We start from the raw sequence: 21,197 nt of genomic DNA, 5'->3' as shown, positions 1-21,197 counted from the left end.
AAATTCCCCCTGACCACCGAGTCAGCCATGAAGAAGATAGAAGACAACAACACACTTGTGGACGTCAAGGCCAACAAGCACCAGATCAAACAGGCTGTGAAGAAACTCTATGACATCGATGTGGCCAAAGTCAACACCCTCATAAGGCCCGACGGAGAGAAGAAGACATATGTTCGGTTGGCTCCTGATTATGATGCTCTGGATGTTGCCAACAAGATTGGAATCATCTAAACTGAGCCCAGCCGGCTAATTCTAAATTTATACTTTTTCACCATAAAAAAAAAAAACAAAAACAAACCTGTAACCTGTCTAAGAGAGTGTCTGATCTGCTGTAACTGCTAATGAGATCTCATCACCAGTGTATTTGATAAAGACATTGATTTAGGAGTTTTCTTTTGTTCTGCCATATAAAAGTTCATATAACCTCTTCTGCATTAAAGCATGTCATTCAAGGTGACCCGAATCTATGTCCGCAGACAATGATCTCTCCTTTTTATACCATCATTACTTCCTTGGAGACAGGGGCTGCACTTGGCATCTATAAAGTCATAATGCCAGGACCATTTCCCCTTCTACTGTGGCTTCAGCACTTCCTCTCCTCGCTAGCTGTTTTTTAAATATGTGGAATGCAACACCCACTCCATGGTGGTTCCTGAAAGCTTACCATTACAATCTTTGGATCCAGACCAATCAAATCAGCATCCCTCATAATAAGGCCAAGTAACAGGTTACCTACCTAACTGTAATGAACTCAAAAGATGGAAAGCTAGCTCACAGAAGAAAACCTGAATTCTTACCATGGCATGTAAGACCATTAAAATTGTGGACCCAGTGTATCTCAACTAATACATCTATTAAAACTCCCTCCATACACTATGCTCCAGCTTCTATTTTCACTATCAGAACTACAACCTTTCTCAACACACTGATGATACCCATCTGTAATCTCGAAGGCTTAGGGAGAAGGATGGCAAGTTCAGGGCCAATCTGGACTACAGAGTGAGTTCCAGACTACCCTGGGCAACTTAGTGATGCTCTCTCACTTTCTCTCCATATGTGTGTGTGTGTGTGTGTGTGTGTGTGTGTTATATCCAATGTATATTTATATATAACCAATAGAAAGGAATTGGTTGTACTTATCTGTAATTGCATAAAGAAGCACAGTGAGTAAAGAAGGAATTGTACATACGGTGGCCTGCAGAGGACATGGAGTATTAGGGTGAAAGGGTCAGGCAAAGATTCAAGAACCATCTATGTATAACTTCTTATATGAATGGTGGAAAATGTTCCATCTCCTTAAAAAGTTAAAGGTAAAATATTTCAGTTCCCAAAATTAGAACAATATAAATTTGATTCGCCAGGGCTTCTCCACTAATACACCCACTACTTATTCTGCCATCAATGGTATTATCCTTGATTGTGGCAGTTGTGCATACACACATACACATAAAGTTTAAATTTAGCTTCTGCATCTGAGAGAAAAACTTTGGTTGTCTTTCTGAGTCTGTCTCATTTTGCTCAGCATGATTTCTGGTTGCACCCATTTTTCTACAAATATTGTTTTTCTTAATGGTTATTAAAATTCCTTCAGGTTTATATACCACATTTTCTTCATCTGCTTATCTTTTGACAGGGAATCACTTCCCTTTCCACCACATTCTCTGATGACTTGTTTTGCACATTTGACTTACATACTTTTTGATGTGGGAGTGATTTCTTATTAATAAAGAAACTGCCTAGGCCCCTTGATAGGCCAACCCTTAGGTGGGTGGAGTAAACAGAACAGAATGCTGGGAGAAAGAAGCTGAATCAGAGAGTCACCATGATTCTCCCCAGGCAGACGCAGGTTAAGATCTTTCCTGGTAAGCCAGCTCGTGGGCTACACAGATTAATAGAAATGGGTTAGATTAATATGTAAGAGCTAGCCAATAAGAAACTGGAACTAATGGGTCAAGCAGTGTTTAAAAGAATACAGTTTCCGTGTAATAATTTCAGGTAAAGCTAGCCGTGGTGGCGGCCGGGTTCCGGGGACGCAGCCTACCGCTCTTATTACTACAGAGTTTTTATCCCCCTTGATTATCAGGGGTTGATACTAACCCTGCTCCACTTAATCTTAAAGGCCAAGAGTGGTGGAATAGGACTAATGAATGGGTGCTAGGCTTTGTAGCCTATCTGGATATTATTGGTCATCAGAGACTGTATGCACACACAGGAAACACCTAGACACTGTGGAAATCCACTCACCCAGACTCTCTGCCTTACTAAGGGTGGTGAGGTCTAGAAAAAGGCAGTTGCCAGACTTTGTAACCATAGATGAAAACAGCAGTTGGAGTCAGAGTGGATTGCCTCAAAAGGAATGTAGGATTTGGGGATCACTATGGATACTGATGATGGTGAGCTTCACCATATAGCATAAATCTCTTCAATAAAATCGAAGGAAAAATATTTTAGGCTAGAATGTATTCTGTCATTCTTTATAAATGTTAGTTTAAATTCATCAGTGTATATTGTCAGACAGTGATGGCTCACACCTTTAATCCCAGCACTCTGGAGGCAGAGGCAGTCTGATCTCTGTGAGTTCGAGGCCAGCCTAGTCTACAAGAACTAGTTTGAGGACAGTCTCCAAAGCTACAGAGAAACCCTGATTTGAAAAAATAAAACAAAACAAAAATTATCAGTGTGTATTCCTTATTCATATAAACACTTTGTACTTTGTCTCTTCTTGTTGGTGTATTCCACTCTTTTGTTAATTACCCTTAAACAGTCATTCCTTAAAAAGAAGCTATCAGTGCTGGGGAGGTAAGACCAGCAATCAAGAGCACTTGTTATGCAAGCAGGAAGACATAAGTTAAAATCCCTTAACCACATAAATACCCATAACTCCAGCATTAGTGGGTGGAACGGGCAGATACTGGGACCCCTAGTAGAAACAATATGCTCACATTCCATGAGCGACCCTGTCTCAGAGGGATAAGGTAGAGAGTAATAGAAGACATCAGATGTCTTCCTATGGCCTCTGAATGTAGTCACACTCAGGGAAGGTGAGGCATCTGCACAGAACACACATATAAACACACACACACACATACACTCATGGCAGGGTAAGGGGAGGGAGAGATGGAAGGGGGGAAGAAGAGAGAGAGGGAGTTTAAAGTACTCCTTGTGTTTTAGACCTTAATATTTGGAGATCTAATACCAATGTAAAAGTAATTTTCAACTTTATATTTTTCTAAGAAAAAAAAATCCTCACCTGTTATATTCTTCTTCCTCATTTCAACGTTTAATAAAGAACTATTATCAAGCAACTTCTTCCTATATTGATCAGTTTTGTCTATGACTCAACACCAACACTCTTATGCGACAGTGACATTTTACATAACAGTAAAGAATCTGTGTGGATCTATTTTAGCATCTCATACATCTGTATTGGCAAAACCCCGAGGGCATTGGAATTTGCACAAGCCTCATGACTTTCTTTAGACTAATGTCTGAATCCTTAAGTTAAGTTTCCTAGTGTTTTAGGTCCACACCAGATGTTACAACGACATTTAACAAGATGGACCAGTGGGTGAGGGCAGCCTACACTGTGTCTGGTTATCAGCATCTGCTTTCAAGGCCTAGTAAAACACAGCAGTTGCTTCATATTTAAGGAGAAGCAAAGCCATGAAACAGACGTCCAGCTGAAAATCAGACAAAGCTGGGATTTGGTTCACTGAGACCGCGGCTCACGCCAAGTTTTATTTTCCCATAACTGACTCCCAGCTTTGGCTCAAAGAGCTGCAAGCCTTTCTCACAAGGGTAACCTGGGTCACAGCACAGGGAGGGAAGGGCCTTCCAGGAATTAGGTGAGAGATCCTCCCCTGCCTCTAAATCAGCCCAGTGCTGTCGCTCTTGCAGACCCAGTTGTAAACTACAAGACCTGACTTTCAATAAATCAGAAAAACAACAACAGCAGCAACACCTCATCCCCCCACAGCTCACATTCAATCCAGATTTCTAGAAAACACAAGAATAATGCTAAAAATTTTCCAAGGCGGTACCAGATGCTTAGAATATGACTCTACCAGGATTGATGACTTTTCCAAACTCCTCTGAACTAAGGAAGGAATGGGAACGCTGTGGAAGAATTTGTAGGTAGCGCATTTGACATGGAGAACACCTGGCTGGGGAGGACCTTCATCATCTGCCAGCACCAGTCTGTGCTGGACTGAAGGCCCATTTCCTCTCCAGACATCTGGAGTGTCATGGATCCTGCTGGCTCAAGACTGTGTGAAACTCCGGGAAGCAAATAGTTTGAATCCCTGTTAACCACTAAATATGCCTTTCTGTTGTTACTCTCTTGGACTTCTCTGTTCATCATCAGGAGGGCTAATGCAATCTGACCAGAAAGAGCAGTTGCAAGACAACATTCTATCATTAGCAGAGAGCTATAGCAATTGTTTTCCTGGTGACAACTGTGACAGCTCATTGGATCTCCAAACTGCTACCTGATTCAACAGTGGTGATAAGGACGCCACAAAAATAGTGCCTGTTATCAGCAGGGGTGTGTCCACACAATCTTATTTCATCCTCACCACAGCTTATGAAGGAGGCTTGATTTCTTTAAAGACTTAATAGCTAACCTGCCCGAGATCACATAACAAATAAATTGTACTTTGGATGTGGATCTACTGGCCTCCAGAGTGACTTCTTTTGTTTGTTGGTTTTAGTTGATGGTTGTTTTTCATATTTTGAGGCAGAGTCTCACCATGTAGACCAGGCTACCCTCAGAGTCTAAAAGATACATCTGCATCTGCCTCCCAAGTGCTGGGATTAAAGGTGTGTGTCACCATAACTGGGTAGTGTTGATTAGGGACAGTATTCCTGTCTCTAAACATCCACATTGCAGAGGGATAGAGTTCGCAAATCAGCTATTTATTTATGGTAATTTATGATGGGGCACCAAGAAGAGTGTTATTTATTTGTAGTTTGAGCCACCTCAGGGGATAGTGAGCTAATGAAAGAGAACACATAGCTGAAAATGGACAGCCACATTCCAGAGAACTATTGGGTAGCATTGTGCCTATACTTAGACTACTATACTTTACAGCAAAACACTTGTTAAGACAATAGATCTGATTTTAATGTTGTCATAATTAAAATTCATAGTTCCGAAAACTAGTCCATATGCAAATCGAGTTGACACCATCATTAGGACAGATGTGTCATTTGTACCAAGATCTCGCATCAGAAAAATCTGAGCTATGTTATATTATGTTGTGTAAATGTTAATCTTCTCATATACTTGTAGAAGTATAGAATATAGAATATATTTTCTATGAAAATATAGAGGATAATGAAATATAAAAAATTAATTCAAGGAACTTTAATTATAGCTAAACATCAAAAGTAGTGAACTAATGTTTTAAAAAAGATTTTTTAAAAGATAAAACTTTTGTGAGGAAAAAGGGTTTCGGTGGGAAAGGGAGGAGGTATGAGAGAGGGTAATTGGGGATAAAAAAGATTACCAAAATCACACACACACACATACACACACAAAAAATTGTTACATAAAATGTTTTATGCATAAGAGAAACATAAAAGAAGCCATTGCCTCTGGTTCCAGCCTTCTGAACGCGAGGCTTAGCTCATCGGCGACTCTTCAGCAAGCCCATGGGAACACCTGTGAAGTACTCAGCTACCTGAGGCCAGCAGTGCCTCATGAGTCTCATACACACCATCAACATGAAAATTGTGAAAACACTAAAGTTCAGCCAAATTCTTCTGCTCTCCAAAAGGATTTGGGTAAAGTTCAACCCATACTTTCAGTGACTTTTCATTTAGGCTAACATTTCTAACTCTAGCTAATTACCTCCTCAGGCTTGCCAGAGTCTAGGGGTCTGGCAGGTCCCCATGTATGATGGGATGAATCACTTGTAGCATAGAGCGTGTAGGCATATTGACTGGTGCTGCTCACAGGGAAGAGGACTCAGGACCCAAGAGAAAGGGAATGCATGCTCTCTCATTCTCCCCAATCATATTATACTTTTCTCATTTCCCACCATCTTTCTGACTTGAAAAAGAAGGGAGAGGGTATTACATATTTTTGTTTCAAAATGCTAACACTTTAAGCTGGAGTGTTCCTGGCTGCATAGATATAGATAGATGATAAATAGATAGATAGATAGATAGATAGATAGATAGATAGATGATAGATAACTGATAGATATAGATAAATGATAGATAGCTAGATAGATGATAGATAATAGATAGATGACAGATAGATAGAAGATAGATAGATAGATAGATAGATAGATAGATAGATAGATAGATAGATAGATAGATAGATAGCCAGACAGACATCATCTCTGTCATTACAGCCAGAGGACACTTCAGACATTCCAATGTTTCTTTTGATCTCCTCCAACCCCCACCCAAGACCTCTCCCATAACAACAGGCCCACCACAGATAAGAGGCGAAAACAAACAAACAAAAAACAAAATGATAAATGATTAATGCACCTAGCTGGAAGTGGTCAATCTTCAAGGTGCTGTTGTTGACAGGACCAAAGATAGTGATCACAGAGATCCTCCTGGTAGCCATCTTGCAGAAGCTCTCCAGATACTCATCCCGCTGCTGCACATACATGCTGTTCTCAGCCTTGGGAGTGGTGATTAGCTGGATGCAAGGGAGGATAAGCAACCATTAGTTCATAGTGCTCAGGTCACGAGGAGGCCGAGTCCAGAGACAACGGAGAGCAGAGGGCATTAAACTGTAAACTGCTTTCTTAGACAGTTGCATAATCGAGACAAAAATGACCATTTAGACTGTCTAACTTCCTCCCTTCGTTCCTTCCTGCCTTCCTTTCTTCCTTCCTCCCTCCCTTCCTTTCTTCCTTCCTTCATTCCTTTCTTTTCTCTCTTTTTTAAAAAAAATCTTTTCGTTTAAAGTAAAATAGAACCTAGTCCAAGTAGTTCTGATGCCACTCCTCAGTTCTCTAATTCGCCTTCATTTTATCTGTACTGTGGCTTTCCTATTTGTGGGCACACAGAAACATTTCTTCTTCAAGTCTGTCACATTCCATGAATTTCTGACATACAATAATTATCTGCCTTCCTCTATTTTGATCTCTATTATCCTAACTAACTAGTTCAATAATGTTTTTTTCACTTCCACAATGTTTAAAGAGTTTCAGAGCCAGATCTGCACACTATGGAACAGAATTTTTATTAGGCAACCTGGAAGACAGTATTTATGGTGGCTTTGGGGGCCATATTTTGCCACACAGATGGTATTCGTTGTCACACTGGGCCCAAGATGGGAATTCTGATACTAGAGCTCAACCCTACCCCGTCAGGATAGCTTTAACTGTCTCACTTTAGCCTTGCCACTAAAGTAGATCTGGGATTTTCATCCCTATTTTATGACTCCTGACTTTTGAAGGAAAGATACAGCTGAGGTATTTTTGATCTCTAGCCATCTGGGGCACTGTATTTTATTTTGCTTTGGTTAAAATGAGTATGGTTTGGTTATTCTATGTATGAATTATTCATGTTTGTATGGGTGTGCATGTGTGCTTTTTTTATGTAATCTCATAAACATTTTATTTTTAACATAATAGGAATAGTGGCCACTATTTAACATAGTTTTGTTTTTTTTCTATTTAACATTTCATTGTACACTAAATATCCTTAAACTTTTAATAAACTTATAAATCATTTTCACTTTTGTCTTTGAAAATATACATGAGTTAATGTCGAGTAGAGAAAGAAAAGCAAAATTATATCAGCATTTTCTTTGTATATTCTATGAACATGCTATTTAAATATGTATAAAATCTTATAATACTCTTTATATATTTAAAAAATCTCATAACTTTGTTGCAATTTGCTTTACACAGATGATACTTAGGTAATTTTACCAATTTTTCTATTATTCCTATCTTTTTAAACAATAATTTTGGCTTACAGAAAAATAATGTATTGTAGGGATTAAACTATATGCAAAAGTAAAATAAAAACAATAGTACTAAAACAAGAAGGTATAAAAATATCATTGTAAAGCTTTCATACTCAGTGTAAAGTAATATTATGCTGCTTGGAATAATGCTATTAAATCTAAGAAAAGGGTATATGTTACACACTTAAAAGCAATCTAAATAACAACGGGTATGATTAACAGCCTAACAAAGGAGAGGAAGTGGATACAGCACATCTAATCAGCTAATCCAAAATACAAAAGGGTGTAAACAAATAATAGATGGCACAGAGAAAAGAAACCAGAAGCTGATGGTTGAAGCCTGATTATATCAATAAGACACTAAATATGACTTATCCAAACACACCTATTTGAAAAGGAGTCAGGTGTCAGTTTGCCAAAGCAGGAAGGATTCTTTTTTTTTTTAATTTATTTATTTATTAAGGATTTCTGCCTCCTCCCCGCCACCGCCTCCCATTTCCCTCCCCCTCCCCGATCAAGTCCCTCTCCCTCATCAGCTTGAAGAGCAATCAGGGTTCCCTGACCTGTGGGAAGTCCAAGGACCGCCCACCTCCATCCAGGTTTAGTAAGTTGAGCATCCAAATGCATGTGTGCTTTTGTATATGCATGTATATGTGTATGTATTTTGTTAATTATCTAGGCTGTCTTGTATCCTCTAGAATGTCACAATGTTTTGAATCTACCCTAACAGGAAAACTCCTCTGATACTTTGATCATTTTATTTTATTTTTTTAAAGATTTATTTATTTATTATGAGTACAGTATTCTCAGTATTCTGTCTGCATGTATGCCTGCAGGCCAGAAGAGGGCACCAGATCTCATTACAGATGGCTGTGAGCCACCATGTGGTTGCTGGGAATTGAACTCAGGACCTTTGGAAGAGCAGGCAGGGCTCTTAGCCACTGAGCCATCTCTCCAGCCCCTAATTTGATCATTTTAGTTGCCTTTTTTGAAACTTTCTCCAATGTCACAGATTTTCCAAGCTGAGACTAAGCCTGTTTCCCACATGCCAAGAATGGGCAGCATCACTTTGCTTGTCCTAAAAGAGAGAAGACATGAAGATGCATTCTGATCATGGCCAGGTCTTGTTGATTCCTGGAACCAAGAGAACTCACATGGCAGGTGTCTACAGTGAGCCCTATCCAGGCATCCTTTGTTGGCTCACCATAGACAGGGCTTGGAAGCAAGTCCCTATATTTTTTGTTCCTGTAAACATTTTCCTGCATTCAGCCATGTTTAAATTTAACATTCCATTTTCTCTTTATGCACCCAAAACTTATAAACTCTTTCTAAAGTCTGTGTCTAGCAGTTTAGCATTTTTTGGTGGGAGACGTTACTATGCTGGTAACTTCTGTCAAATATTTTTTTTCATCAAAAATGGCCAGTAAATTTGGCTCCAAATTGATCTTGCTGTTTATGTTTTTCCTCCCTCAGAGTTGTTTATTGATACCTACAAGCTTTCCTTGCTGAAATCTCTGTGCTTGACTAAATACTCCCTCCAGGAAGTTAAATGCTTCTGGAAGACTTTGAGTGGACTAGTAGCTAAGGTTTTTGGTTTTGCTTTTTAAGAAATTTTTTAGTTCATCATTTTAAGTAGACATGTTTCAGCTCATTTTTGATTTTGTGTTTCATGCCTGTTCATATGGACATAATGGCAGGAAATATGTGTTAAGAGATACTTTTCCGTGAGGGAAAGTATTAAAAATTCCTCATACTGCTTAAAATTCATTCATTGATTCAGGTTTAGCCCGAAGGAAAAAAAAATAGGGTGGTTCTAAAAAAAATACATTGATCATATTTTTGGTTGTTAGTTTGTTTTTAATTAATTGTGTTTTGAAAGGGAAGGAAGAAATTTTATTTTAACTTGACACATTCTAGATTTTTCTTTTTCTTTCTTGGCATGTCTTTGTTCATAAACAGACCATTTTGGATTGAGCAAAATGTTGTTAAAGTGAGAATATAAAACAGTGAAAACAAAGATGAAAAGATCGACCATTCAAGATTTTGAACTCCTGGCCCGTATTTGGAATATAATCTAGGAAGTTCCATGGCACAGCTTCCCAGACACTAGAATGATGATAATTACGGTCCTCTCACTTTGTATCCACACCCAGGCTTCGTTTCTTTGCCTCATCCTTTGTCATGGAGCCCTGTGGTCCACAGCCATATTTTAAGAATTCTCAAAGCTTCCTCCAGTCTTCTCCTCCCAGGCATGTATAATTAAGAATTTCAGACAATATGCAATCTCAGAGATGCCCTTCCTCCCTTGCATGCCAGCTTCTTCCACATAGGTAGACAACAATGTCAGGCCAAGGGTGCCCAGTAGGAACCTGAGAGAAAGGACGTCCTCACAGCTTTATTTTAACCTGGAGCTTTTGCCCAGGGATGCTTTAAGTCACCAGGCAGGTGATGTTCATGTTGCATGATTCAATTCCTGGCTTCTGGCTTTGCAGGCTCTCTCCCCGGGCTTATGCGTTCTCTTTACACTTGTTATTTACCAGACCAATTCCAACCATGAAATAAAAGCAACTTTTGGGCAATGTGGCACAGAGGAAAAGGTGATGTCTACCACCAGAGAAGGAGGCCTGACATTTTTGTCTTACTTCAACCCCTGGACAGCCTGTGGCCTCTCACCTTTGCCATCTTTACCACGGAGCAACCTCTCTGCAAACTTCATAAGTCTCGGGAACTGAGCAATATACATGCATATTTGTCCGGGGCTATGCATCCAAACACATGCATGTCTGTTGCCTCTGACTAGTTCACTGATTCTCCTACCATCTGTGCTTGTCCATGTCTTCTAGCTTCCCACATCCTCCTCCATTACCCTATCTCAAAGACTCACTCCTTTTAAGTACAGTTCTACTGGTCTGCCCAGCACGCATGGAAATTTTGTATCTCCTTTACATATATTTTATATTGACATCAAGTTCCTTAAGGCACTAAGATCTCAGACCATGAAGCTATCCTGTGTTCCATGATGTCTGGTCCACATTCTACAAGCTAGAAATCAGTCCATTCATATCAGGGCAGGGAGAACTCAGAAGCATGAGGATCCCTGACTATGCACGCATCTAGACAAAGCCCCTAAGCCAGAAGGAAAGCCTTTTCCTAACACTTCATTTACTGATGGAGTTTGCACAGGGAAACAAGAGCAGCTGGTCACCTGACATGTCAGAGTCTTTCCCTGTGCGTTGACATCTCTGTCACATCTATTATTTCTCAGCTTGTCAGCAGTTCTAATACTGCTTAACATGGACACTGTTCCAAGTTTTCTCTTCCTAGAAGGGACACCACAGTACCCCTCAGTGTAGGTCCTGTCACTTGGTCTCTTGCCAGCTCAATGGCAATAACTCAGTGCATGTGTCCTGAATTTACAGTTGTCCTGTGATCTGATTTGTGTCTCTGTGCCAATGGTGTGTTGGGTCAATGAGCCCTAGAGGAGAATGAAACCTGGTTGTATAAGTAAAGGGAACAAACAGGAGTCAGAAGATTTGACAAATTTTCAGTCTTCCCTATGTCTGAGTACTGTGTGAGGCTTGAAAAGCAAGATTTTTAAAGGATTCCATAAACCAGCTTTCAGTCTTGGAGACTGCCTTGTAAAACAGAACTTTAAACCCTTTTAAAAAACTAAACCCAGTAAGTAGATTGCTATCTCAGTTCCCAGATCTCTGTCGCAGAGTTGACGATATTAGCCCACTTGGACTGTAGGAGATTCCATTGGCAAAGAGAGCTAAGACTTGAGCCTGCATTTGTGCAGTTCAACATATGGAAGGTCCCTGTGAGCTGTCACTGGGTGCATCTAAGAGCCACCAAATGATTGTCTGTTAGCTACCGTCCATAAGGACCAGCAGTCTAGTGCTAAACAGCTGTCCACCATCTCTGTAGTCCCCAAGTGGGCAGCAAACAGATGGAAGGAAGAGAAAAATGGATTCAGTCCGCTGTTCCCCACCCACTGCCTGGAGAGCCTGAGTTGAGCTGCGTAGGAAAGGCAGTGACTCCACCTTTGCACTTCCTGTAAAAATGGAACTGTTTCTTCACTTGTCTTGTTAACTCAAGGTTCAAAATGAAGTTATAAGAAACTATTGTTTATTATTTATATTGTTTATTTATTACATGTGGGGTGAGGGGAGTCACATGCATGTGGAGGCCAGAAGACAGCTTGTGGGGGATGCTTCTTTCTACCATGTGGGACCTGGGGATTGAACTCACGTTGCTTAGCTTGGTAGAAGGTACTTTTACCTGCTCAGCCATCTCACTAACCCCAAAATGAAGTTTTAAATGTTCATACTTTATTAATGGACAGTTTTATTCTCCAATTTCCCATTTTTTTTGGGGGGGGGGGCATATACTTCCCAAGGCCCAGTGGAAGGGAGATTGAGTGTGGATTGACTTTGAAGTTGAACAGAGACAAGGTCTTTCCTACATAATAGCTACATGCCTTGGGTGAACGTCTCAAGAAATCTAAACTTGTGGTTTCTCATCTGGGAAAGAAGGTAAATAAGCCATTCCTTGTAGGAATTGTGAGAACAGAACCATGAAGCTTCAACAAAGTGCCTCACAGGTAGAATCTGTACTTTTTAAGAAACCGAGACACAAAGTGCTTAAAGGATTGTGCTCTGACTTAAAAGCACGGCACCTAGATCTATCTGCAATGCACTTGAAGGCCTGGAAGAAGCCATTCGCTCAACCACAACTTACACAGTTGCTGCTAGAGTATCCCTGAGTAATCAGTTAAACAGCAGTTATGGGATGTTTTCATATCCAAAGAATGGCATGAATAAATCCAAAGCACCAGGGGTTTACAATAGATTAGAGTCAGGGATCTAGTTACTGAAAAGCTGGAGAAATGAGCCAGAAAACCCACACCATTTCCTGGAATGCAAAGCCACTCTTAGGTTGAGCACTCCAGGTTAAGTCAAGGCTAGAAGCCCATGCTCTCCACCATACTTTAACAGCTCAAAACTGCTTAGCTTTCCTGAATGCTAATTGAATCGCCACACTTCCTGAATAACATCAGCAGAGACTGATGGGAAAAGTGAATGGGAAGGGATTCATGCATGAGTAATGCCTTCTACCCGGAAGCATTGTTTTGGTATCATGGCAGCTCCATCTCATCTTCTCTACCCCATTCTCCCTTCATACATCATTAGCACTTCAGAAGACACATTCGTGATATGATCAGCTGGCCCCACTCAGGACTGACAGACTGAACTGTGCCCTGTTGGGATTTTCTTTCTAATAACAAACCTGATTCTCTGGCTAGCTCCAAAGAGCTAGCATAGGCAGAAGCAATTCCAGCTGGTTTCTGCCTTGCCTCATATGACATCAGCAGAAGCTATCCTTTGAGCTTCATTTGATAACAATTTATGACCAGGGATACTGTTAAAGGTGGAGAAGCCCCAGCTGGGCATCCCCAATCCCTAACACTGAGAGCAGGGTGCAGGCAAGAGAAATCGAACGCACAGCTAATACCAGGGATCGAGTATGAAAACCTCTTTCTTTTGACTTACCCGCTTGGGGCAATGAGAGTATTTGTCAGGCGGGTGCACAATTACAATCCTGACATTTTACCCTTGATTACTTCTCTCTGTGCTTAAACTCTAGCCATGAGGAGGACTCTGCCTTCCTTGTTGTTTAAATAGACAGAATTGGGTGAGAGGCTGCTTTAGTGGGCTGGGCAAAGTCCCAGGTACTCAGCCAGCAAAGAAACTCAAGTGGTAAGGCTTTCCCACGCCCCCAAGAGAGCAGCTTGGCTCCACAGATCCTGGACAAATATGCAGGTACTGGATAGAGTTCTACTTTAAATCAGTGATTCTCATGGCTCTAATTGGGACAGTTTGTGCATCCTGGGATTATACAAGCAGCTGTTAAACTACTTAAACAAATAGACTATCACTTGATTGCCTAAATTTGTGCAGTCACTTGAGAAATCTGGTTTAAAATGCCATGAACTTACAGAAAGTACTACTGGGACTCTCTCTCTCTCTCTCTCTCTCTCTCTCTCTCTCTCTCTCTCTCTCTCTCTGGGCCTCTCTCTTTCTGTCTCTCAAAATCAGCCAGACCTTAGGTTTTGTTTTACTCCCTGACACCTCCATTGATCCATTGATGGGGATGTAAAGAAAACTCAGGACATGCTCCACCCAGAGCAAATACCACAAAGGCCTCTGCTCTGGTTAACACTTCAAATGTGCATTTAAACATTTTGAAACCACTAAAGATACATGGTCGTCAAGAGTCTCTCTGCTCAGATCATTAATCCGAATTTAGGCCATGTTGAACAAAATGAATTCTTGAGGAATGTCTTAGAGAAGGGTGCCTGTCTAGTGTGCAGGATGAATGTAGGCAAGGAGTCAGATCCTGTGCTCAGGAGGATGGGTGTGGTGGTCACAATGACCTTACATGGCTCCATCCACCAATATCTAAGAACAGCATTCATGACTTGCCTCACCCAATATCAACTTGCTGGTCTCTTACTGTAGATTATGTGTAACATATTAAACTCCCCCTTGGCAGCCCAGGCTAACACTGTGGTGTTACAAAGTCAAAGTTACAGTAGAAATCTGGGGGCAGGGGGATCTGAAACAAGGAGACATGCAGAAGGAGTCATAAACAAGAGGAGTCATGTCCTGTCCTTGATGAGAAAAGACCTTCCATTTAGCCTTGACTTGTTCCTGCCCAAAGCCTTCTTCCAATTTATCTAAATCCTTTTTTTTTTTTTTTTACCATTTTACAGACAGTGGCAAGTAATGCTCAAAGAGAAGGTTCCTGATGTGTATATGCACACTGCACACTAGAGGTACCCAGAACAGCAGGCGAAACAGAAGTGTGGATGGCTTATCTCCTTTCCCCCAACATGGGCACACATACCCATTCCCAATACAGCTTCGGGAGAAACTGACAGCTGACTCCAAATTCATACACACCTCCGAGGCTCTAGAAACCAGAGCAAATAGCTCAGTCCACATGACATCCTGGGATTCTTTCTGCTCTTCCTAGTAATTTGGGACAGCAATGGAGGAAGCAGCCTTCCCGAAGAGAGAGAATACCTGCCCACCAGCTTAAAACGTGTCTCTGACAATCACAGCAACCATCTCGTCATGTAGACCAGACTGACCTAGAACTCACAGAAATTCATCTGTCTCCCAAGTGCTAGGGTCCAAGGCGTGAGCCACCGCACCCTGCCCCCAACCTTCCTGAACATGAGGCAGGCTCAGACCCACTCTATCATCCAAAATGTGATTTTATAACATATACAATACGACAAAAACCTCAGCACATGGGAAAAAAACGCCAAAGAGATTACTTACGAGGAGTCTTCTTTTGCCTTCGAAAGAGCCCAGCAGGTCGCTCACTGACTTCTTGGGGCTTGGTGTGAGTTGCTTTGGTGTGGGCTTCTGATAGGCATCCTCTTCTGGTTTACCAACCTTCTTCTTCTTGTTCTTTTCTTTCTCCTGCTTGCTCTTTTTCTCGGCTTTCTTTGCTTGCTTTTCATTCTTGAGTAGCTTGTCTGGTTTCACACCCTTCCCCTTTTTTTTCTTCTCCTTCTCAGGTTTCCCGAGCTTTTCAGGCTTTTTCGACTCCTTTGCATTCTGGGAGGGAATATTATCCACCTGCAGTTCCTCCTCCCCTTGAGAGGCCGTGGGCCGTCTGAGGTCGTACTTCGCTTCATACTCATTGCTGAGAATTTTGTCCTTCTTTTTGGGCGGCTTCCCCTTTGTGGGCTTGTGAGGACCGGGCCCCACATTTGGGTCCTGATGGCCATGTTCTCGTCTGTCTGTCCGGTTGTCGCGGAAACGACTTGTGCCCACAGCTCTTGTGCTGCCCTCCCAGAGGGTGGTGGGTGGGGCTGCTGTGAAGCCCCCATAGTTGGTGGCTTTGCTGGGCTTCCTGGTGGCCTGTGGCTTCTCCCTTTGTTGCTCCTTCCGAGACAGAGGGTAGAGCTGCTCTGAAACGGAAGTGCCCCTGGCCGTGGTCACCTCAGTTGTTGCAGGAGGCCCGTGGGAGACTGAGAAAGGATGCAGCCGGGATGTCCAGGGCCTCTGGGTGGTTGGAAAGGCAGTCGTGGTTGTAGGTCTTGCAGCTACTGTCACCATCCGGGATGTGGCACGAGTGATCATTGTCACTGGAGTAGGAAGAAGAGTGGTGGCCCTTGGGGTTGGGGGAGGTTGGGGAGTGGCTGCCTTGGTGGTGACCAGCTTTCTCTGAGGCTCTCTGGTGGGATGGACTTGCGCTCTCCTTGGGTCCTCTTTCCTCTTCTCACTGGCCAGGCCCGTGCTTCCAGCTCCTCCACCACCATTGTTCCCTTCCTGGACCACATGGCCCTCTATGCCCGAGGCCTTACACTTTTGGACGAAACCCTTCTGTCTGATCTTTTCGATCCGACGGATGGGGCCTTGATCAATGACCTCATACATGGCCTCCAGCCTGACGGGATAAGGGTAGCGCTCCTCCACCTGCAGAGTCTTCTTTAACAGCACCATGCTAAACTTGCCCTTCTCCAGTTTTAAGAAGCTCATCAGCTTTGGGATGAGACTGGGGTCCAGGGGCTGCTCGAGGATCTGGCCTTCACTGGTGATCCTTCGTACCTTGCCCCCTTCCTCACCGGCCTGGTGGAAGAGCACGATCTGTTGAATGTGCCTCTCAGCCAGCTCACAATACACATCATCCTTCAGGAGGCTCATCATGAGTCGGTAGTAGCCCTCTGAGGCGTGAGGTGCTGAGATGACCCACACCCTGTTCTTCCCGGCAAAGCTGGCCAGGATATTGGGAGAGCTGGACCCAGAAGGGAAACGCAACATTCTTGACCGAGCAGAAGACCCCTCATCACGGACCATCTCACGCGGAGAGCTCCTAGCGATTGGTCTTAACTCAGGTCTCACTGGGACTCCATCTAAGGGGGTTGGCCTCACGGTCGGGTGAGCTAATCTCAACACTGGTACACTCTTCCTCCTTGGGGAAGGCTGAAGATTTGGTTCTTCCTGAGTGGATTTCTCAGTTACACCGGACCTCCCTGCGTGCCTCAGATACCGGGCAGACCTAGTGCTGATTGGAGAGGCCAAAGAGACTTTGCTCACTGGGTGACTGTCTCTATCCAAGATAGGAGAATGCGATTCTGATCCACACACCAGCCACATGGCCAACAGTATGGTGAAATGCGGCTCCATTTTCCACATCATTGTGTTATCCACTTGGGAATGCAGAGGAGTCATAATTCGAGAGAGAGAAGGGAGAAAAAAATCATTAATTGCAAACAGAGCTGGGCATCATCTATTTCTCTATCTTGGCCAAGGGGAAGGGGTAGCTAGAAAAGAAAGGGGAGGGAGGGTAGAGGAGACAAAGCAGGGTGAGAGCCTGTTGCATTCACGTTTCTGTGAGTGTCAGGGTTTAGCAGAGGCAGTCCTTAAGCAGGAAATCCAACCCTGCTTCACTGGCAGGGCGGCAGGCACGCTTGCACTGCCTCAGCTGTGCTCTGGATGCACCAAAGACCCTGTAAACCGAGCGCTGTAATTATGACAGCATTCACACTTCATGTCTTCAAAAAAGCAACAGCGAAGCAAACAGCAAAAAAAGCAAAGATTGCGCACTTACGTCTTGGTTCATGGAGGTGGAGTGCGCAGGCTTTCCAGAGAAATGGAAAGGTTGGTCCCCAGGACAGTTTCCTAGATGAACTCCGTTTCCTTCCAACCCTCCGTCTCGGTCTCGTGGAGGGTGAGCAATACAAAAGGGGTGTACTGCAGCTCCTGTTGGAGAAAGCAGCCCCAGGAAGCTCAGCCTGTGGAGCTGGATTGATCCTTTTCCTGCCTGGCTGTGTCTTTTTACCTTCTGGTCCAGTGAGAGGAGGTGAAAGTTGCGTTCCTCCGGGGAACTGTTGGCATCTCCATTTGTCTGTAGTTTCTCCTGGGTCTGTTGGAGTTGGTCCTTTGCTGCCACCGGGGGTTTTCCGTAAAGTGAAGTCCTAGGGATTTCTGAATCTGACTCTTGCCCTCTGTGGAGTTCCAAGATCTTTCTTATCTCCCTTTCCTCACACAGTCTGGCCGAGTCCCTTTGTCTCCGAGCGTCAAGGCACTGGGATTAATATGTTTTCCAGGCTGCGGGGCAACGGGACTGCGAATGTGGGGGAAGGGAGTTTTCCCCGTTTCCTTCCTTTATTTCTCCCCACCTTTTTTTTCCTCCTCTTTCTTCCGTCTCCTCTGATTTCTTCTTCCTCATCTGGATTCCATTCCAGAAATGTCAGGACTACCTCAGGTTTGCTCCAAACCAAACTCAAACAACAGCAGCCGCTGGAAATCAAGAAAACTTCACTAAGAATTTACCAGATCAGCAAAACACGCCTCCTTTCCATTTCAGTACAGGGAGAGTCAGTGAACCTGGTGAGAAGGGAGAGAGTTGTGCTTGGGCTGGGGAAAGTTTTGAAACACTACACATCATTGTAAATCACTTCAGAATGGGAGGACTGGGGACTTAACCCCTTCCTTGCCAGACCGAGCCATCAGGGATGATGGTTCCCTTCCTGTGGATTCTCACACTAGGGTCTGAAAGGGGAAAATCCTCAGGTTTCTCCACCTGGCTGATTTTCTTGGAGACATCTGCTCACTTGGGCCACAGAACTTGGCAGTGCATATCCAGACAGCACGCGTCTATTTATAGTTCCACGCATGTATTTTTATCTCTTTCTGCCTGGTTTATGCTTTGAGTTTGAGGTTGGAAAAGCCCATGGAAAACATGACTAAGTTGTTTTTATGTTATGCTAATTGGGGCTCACATTTCTGTGTTCTTGGTCCTTATTTCTTGGGATGGCTGGAAACTGGTAAAAGGTTAGCAACGCAGGCAAAGGCTGCTGTCTCCTGAGACTGCCGTTGGACATTACATCAGGGAATGGGCATTCTGGCTCCCAACCCTTCTGTAGAGATGGTGAACACAGTGTGTGTGTGTGTGTGTGTGTGTGTTTTACAATATTCAGCTCTTCAGATGTTCTAGGAATCTAGAATCTTTTACAGTTCCTAGAAGTAGTTATGTGAGGGACTAGGAAGATGGCTTAGTCAGTAAAGTATTTGTTTCTCAACCATGAGGACCCAAGTTGGGATTCTCAGGACTCACATAAAAAGTGGGCACCGAGGCTGCAAATGCAGCCCTGAGGAGAAGGATCAGGGCACTCGGATCCCTGGTGATCACTATCTAGCTGAATCAGCAAGCTCCAGAGGGCTGGATAGACTCACTGGTTAAGAGCTTTAGTTGCCCATGCAGAGGATGTGGATTCCACTCCTAGCACCGACATGGAGGCTCACAACCATCCACAACTACAGCTCCAGGAGATCGCTACTTGCTGATTTCTGCAGTCACAGGCATGCACATGGTACACATGTATAAATGCAGGAAAACATTCAGACACATTAATGAAAAGACAGTGGAGAGGGACTAACGAATGTGACTGATGTTAGCCTCCGAGCCTCCACTTCCTGCTACTGAGTGCACACATGTAAATATGCACGTGTACACATAACACACACACACACACGTGTGCAGCCACACAAAGAAATAATCAGACCAGGCTCTACAGGAGAGACAGTGGCAACTTCCACATCCTGGATCTCCCATGTGGACTCAACTTTGAGTGAGAAGGGACTCAAGTGTCTACTCAGGTCCTGTGGGCATTTCTCCCAACCTCTCTTTCTATTATTAACTGACCAACAGTGGCAACCTAGGGCTCGCCAAAGCCTTGTGAACTAAGCCCTGCAAAAAGTTTCTCTCAATGGGTAAAAGCCTCATCCCCAGTTACAGCCCTCAGTCAGATCCATCATTCTCAGTTCCATGTGCCTGTTTCTGCATACCAAGCTCTGAGCAGAGAGTTGAGGAAATTCCTTTCAGGGGCTTTGGATGTAGCTCTCTTACCTCATTGTTTAGAGTGCACAGAGGACCAGGCAGGTAGGTGCCCTGTCCACTGGGCACCACAGGGGACCAGGCAGGTAGGTGCCCTGTCCACTGGACACCGCTGTGAATACACGAAAGTCAGAGCCAATTTCAGCTCGAACGGCAAAGTGGGTCAATGCCTCGTGCCCAGGAGTAGAGTCTAGGTGTTGTTTTCATTCTTTTCAGATGTGTTCTGCGCTGCCATCCCTAAGCTTTCTCCCTTCTCTTATTTGTTGCTGCTGTTTTTCTTCTCTTTTCTCCTACTGACAAGTTGCCTGTTTGCTGGACATTTTCAAGGTCTTTGGTGCTTTCATACCTAGTCTGTTACTTAACACAGCTGGGAAGAGGGTGATCTCCTCACCTTATAGCTGGACAGAGGCAGGTTTCTTGTCATGACACAAATAATTAGGGTGGTGGAGCTGAAGTTTGGACCTGGTGTTCACATTGTTTAGAATGCACAGGGGACCAAGGTGTCCTGCCTTCATCTTTCATTTCCTGCCTGCGCCTTTCCTTTCTAACATATACTCTCAATTTCTATATGGTTTCCGTTGTTCCTAAAAGAGTCTCGTTGGTTTGTTCAACTGGAACACTTATCCTTTGATGTTTCTACTTTCCAAAGTAATTGTGCAGCTTACCTTTTACCCTTCCCACCAGGTCTTTTAAGATCTCATCCTTTTTCCTGAATTCTCATGTATTCCATGAGCTCCCAGCCATGTGCACAACATCCGAATCCTGTGCCTACCCTGGGCGATAGTAAAGTTGAGATACAGTTACGTTAGCAAGCTGGTGGTGTCCTGAGAGGGAGCCACCTCAGCCTGGCGCTGCTTTTCTCTTCCGAGAATTTCAGGCTCCCCTTTCTTCTATGACAGAAAGGAGTCATTTTACTGGGTCAGTAGATGGCGCACTAAACACATGAGCAGCAGCAAAGTAAGGGACAGGTTTCCATCCACCCCTTTAAAGGGAGACTTGGTGGCTTGCGTGGATCTGCATGTCTACTTTTTAAAAAATTCCCCATTTAGATAGACAGTCCATTTTTCAGCAAGCTAGGAAAGAAATAATTTAGTATAGGGATGAGGCTGAGCTGGAGTAGAGACTGGAGCTGAGCTGATGGGTACTCTGTCAAAGGTAAAAGGGTATGTGAATTCATTTGGGAGGATTATTTTGTTTTGTTTGAGACAGGGTCTCTCCACATAGTCATAGGTGTCCTGGAACTCACTAGATACCTATTCCGCTGCCTCCTGAGTGCAGAGATAAAAGGTGTGCACCCCACATCCCAGTCAAGAGAAGATGTTATAAATGCTAACTTGGA

At 43.3% G+C, this 21,197-nt stretch overlaps 1 protein-coding gene across 1 annotated transcript in view; it reads right to left on the bottom strand.

The window, feature by feature from the left end:
* Window positions 1–18,371, bottom strand: part of Ccdc80 (coiled-coil domain containing 80) — a 36,396-nt gene extending 18,025 nt beyond the window's left edge. The window contains exons 1-3 of the mRNA XM_005345020.3: window positions 17,570–18,371; window positions 15,289–17,168; window positions 6,502–6,658 (exon numbers count right to left, since the gene is read on the bottom strand). Of these exons, the coding sequence (XP_005345077.1) occupies window positions 6,502–6,658; window positions 15,289–17,157 (2,026 nt within the window). The 5' untranslated portion in view covers window positions 17,158–17,168; window positions 17,570–18,371. The remainder of the gene's footprint in view (window positions 1–6,501; window positions 6,659–15,288; window positions 17,169–17,569) is intronic.
* Window positions 18,372–21,197: the final 2,826 nt, after the last annotated feature.

The sequence above is a fragment of the Microtus ochrogaster genome, chromosome 2, assembly GCF_000317375.1.
Source record: "Microtus ochrogaster isolate Prairie Vole_2 chromosome 2, MicOch1.0, whole genome shotgun sequence".
In the NCBI taxonomy this organism is placed as follows: Eukaryota; Metazoa; Chordata; class Mammalia; order Rodentia; family Cricetidae; genus Microtus; species Microtus ochrogaster.
This window is presented reverse-complemented; position numbering and strand designations above follow the sequence as displayed.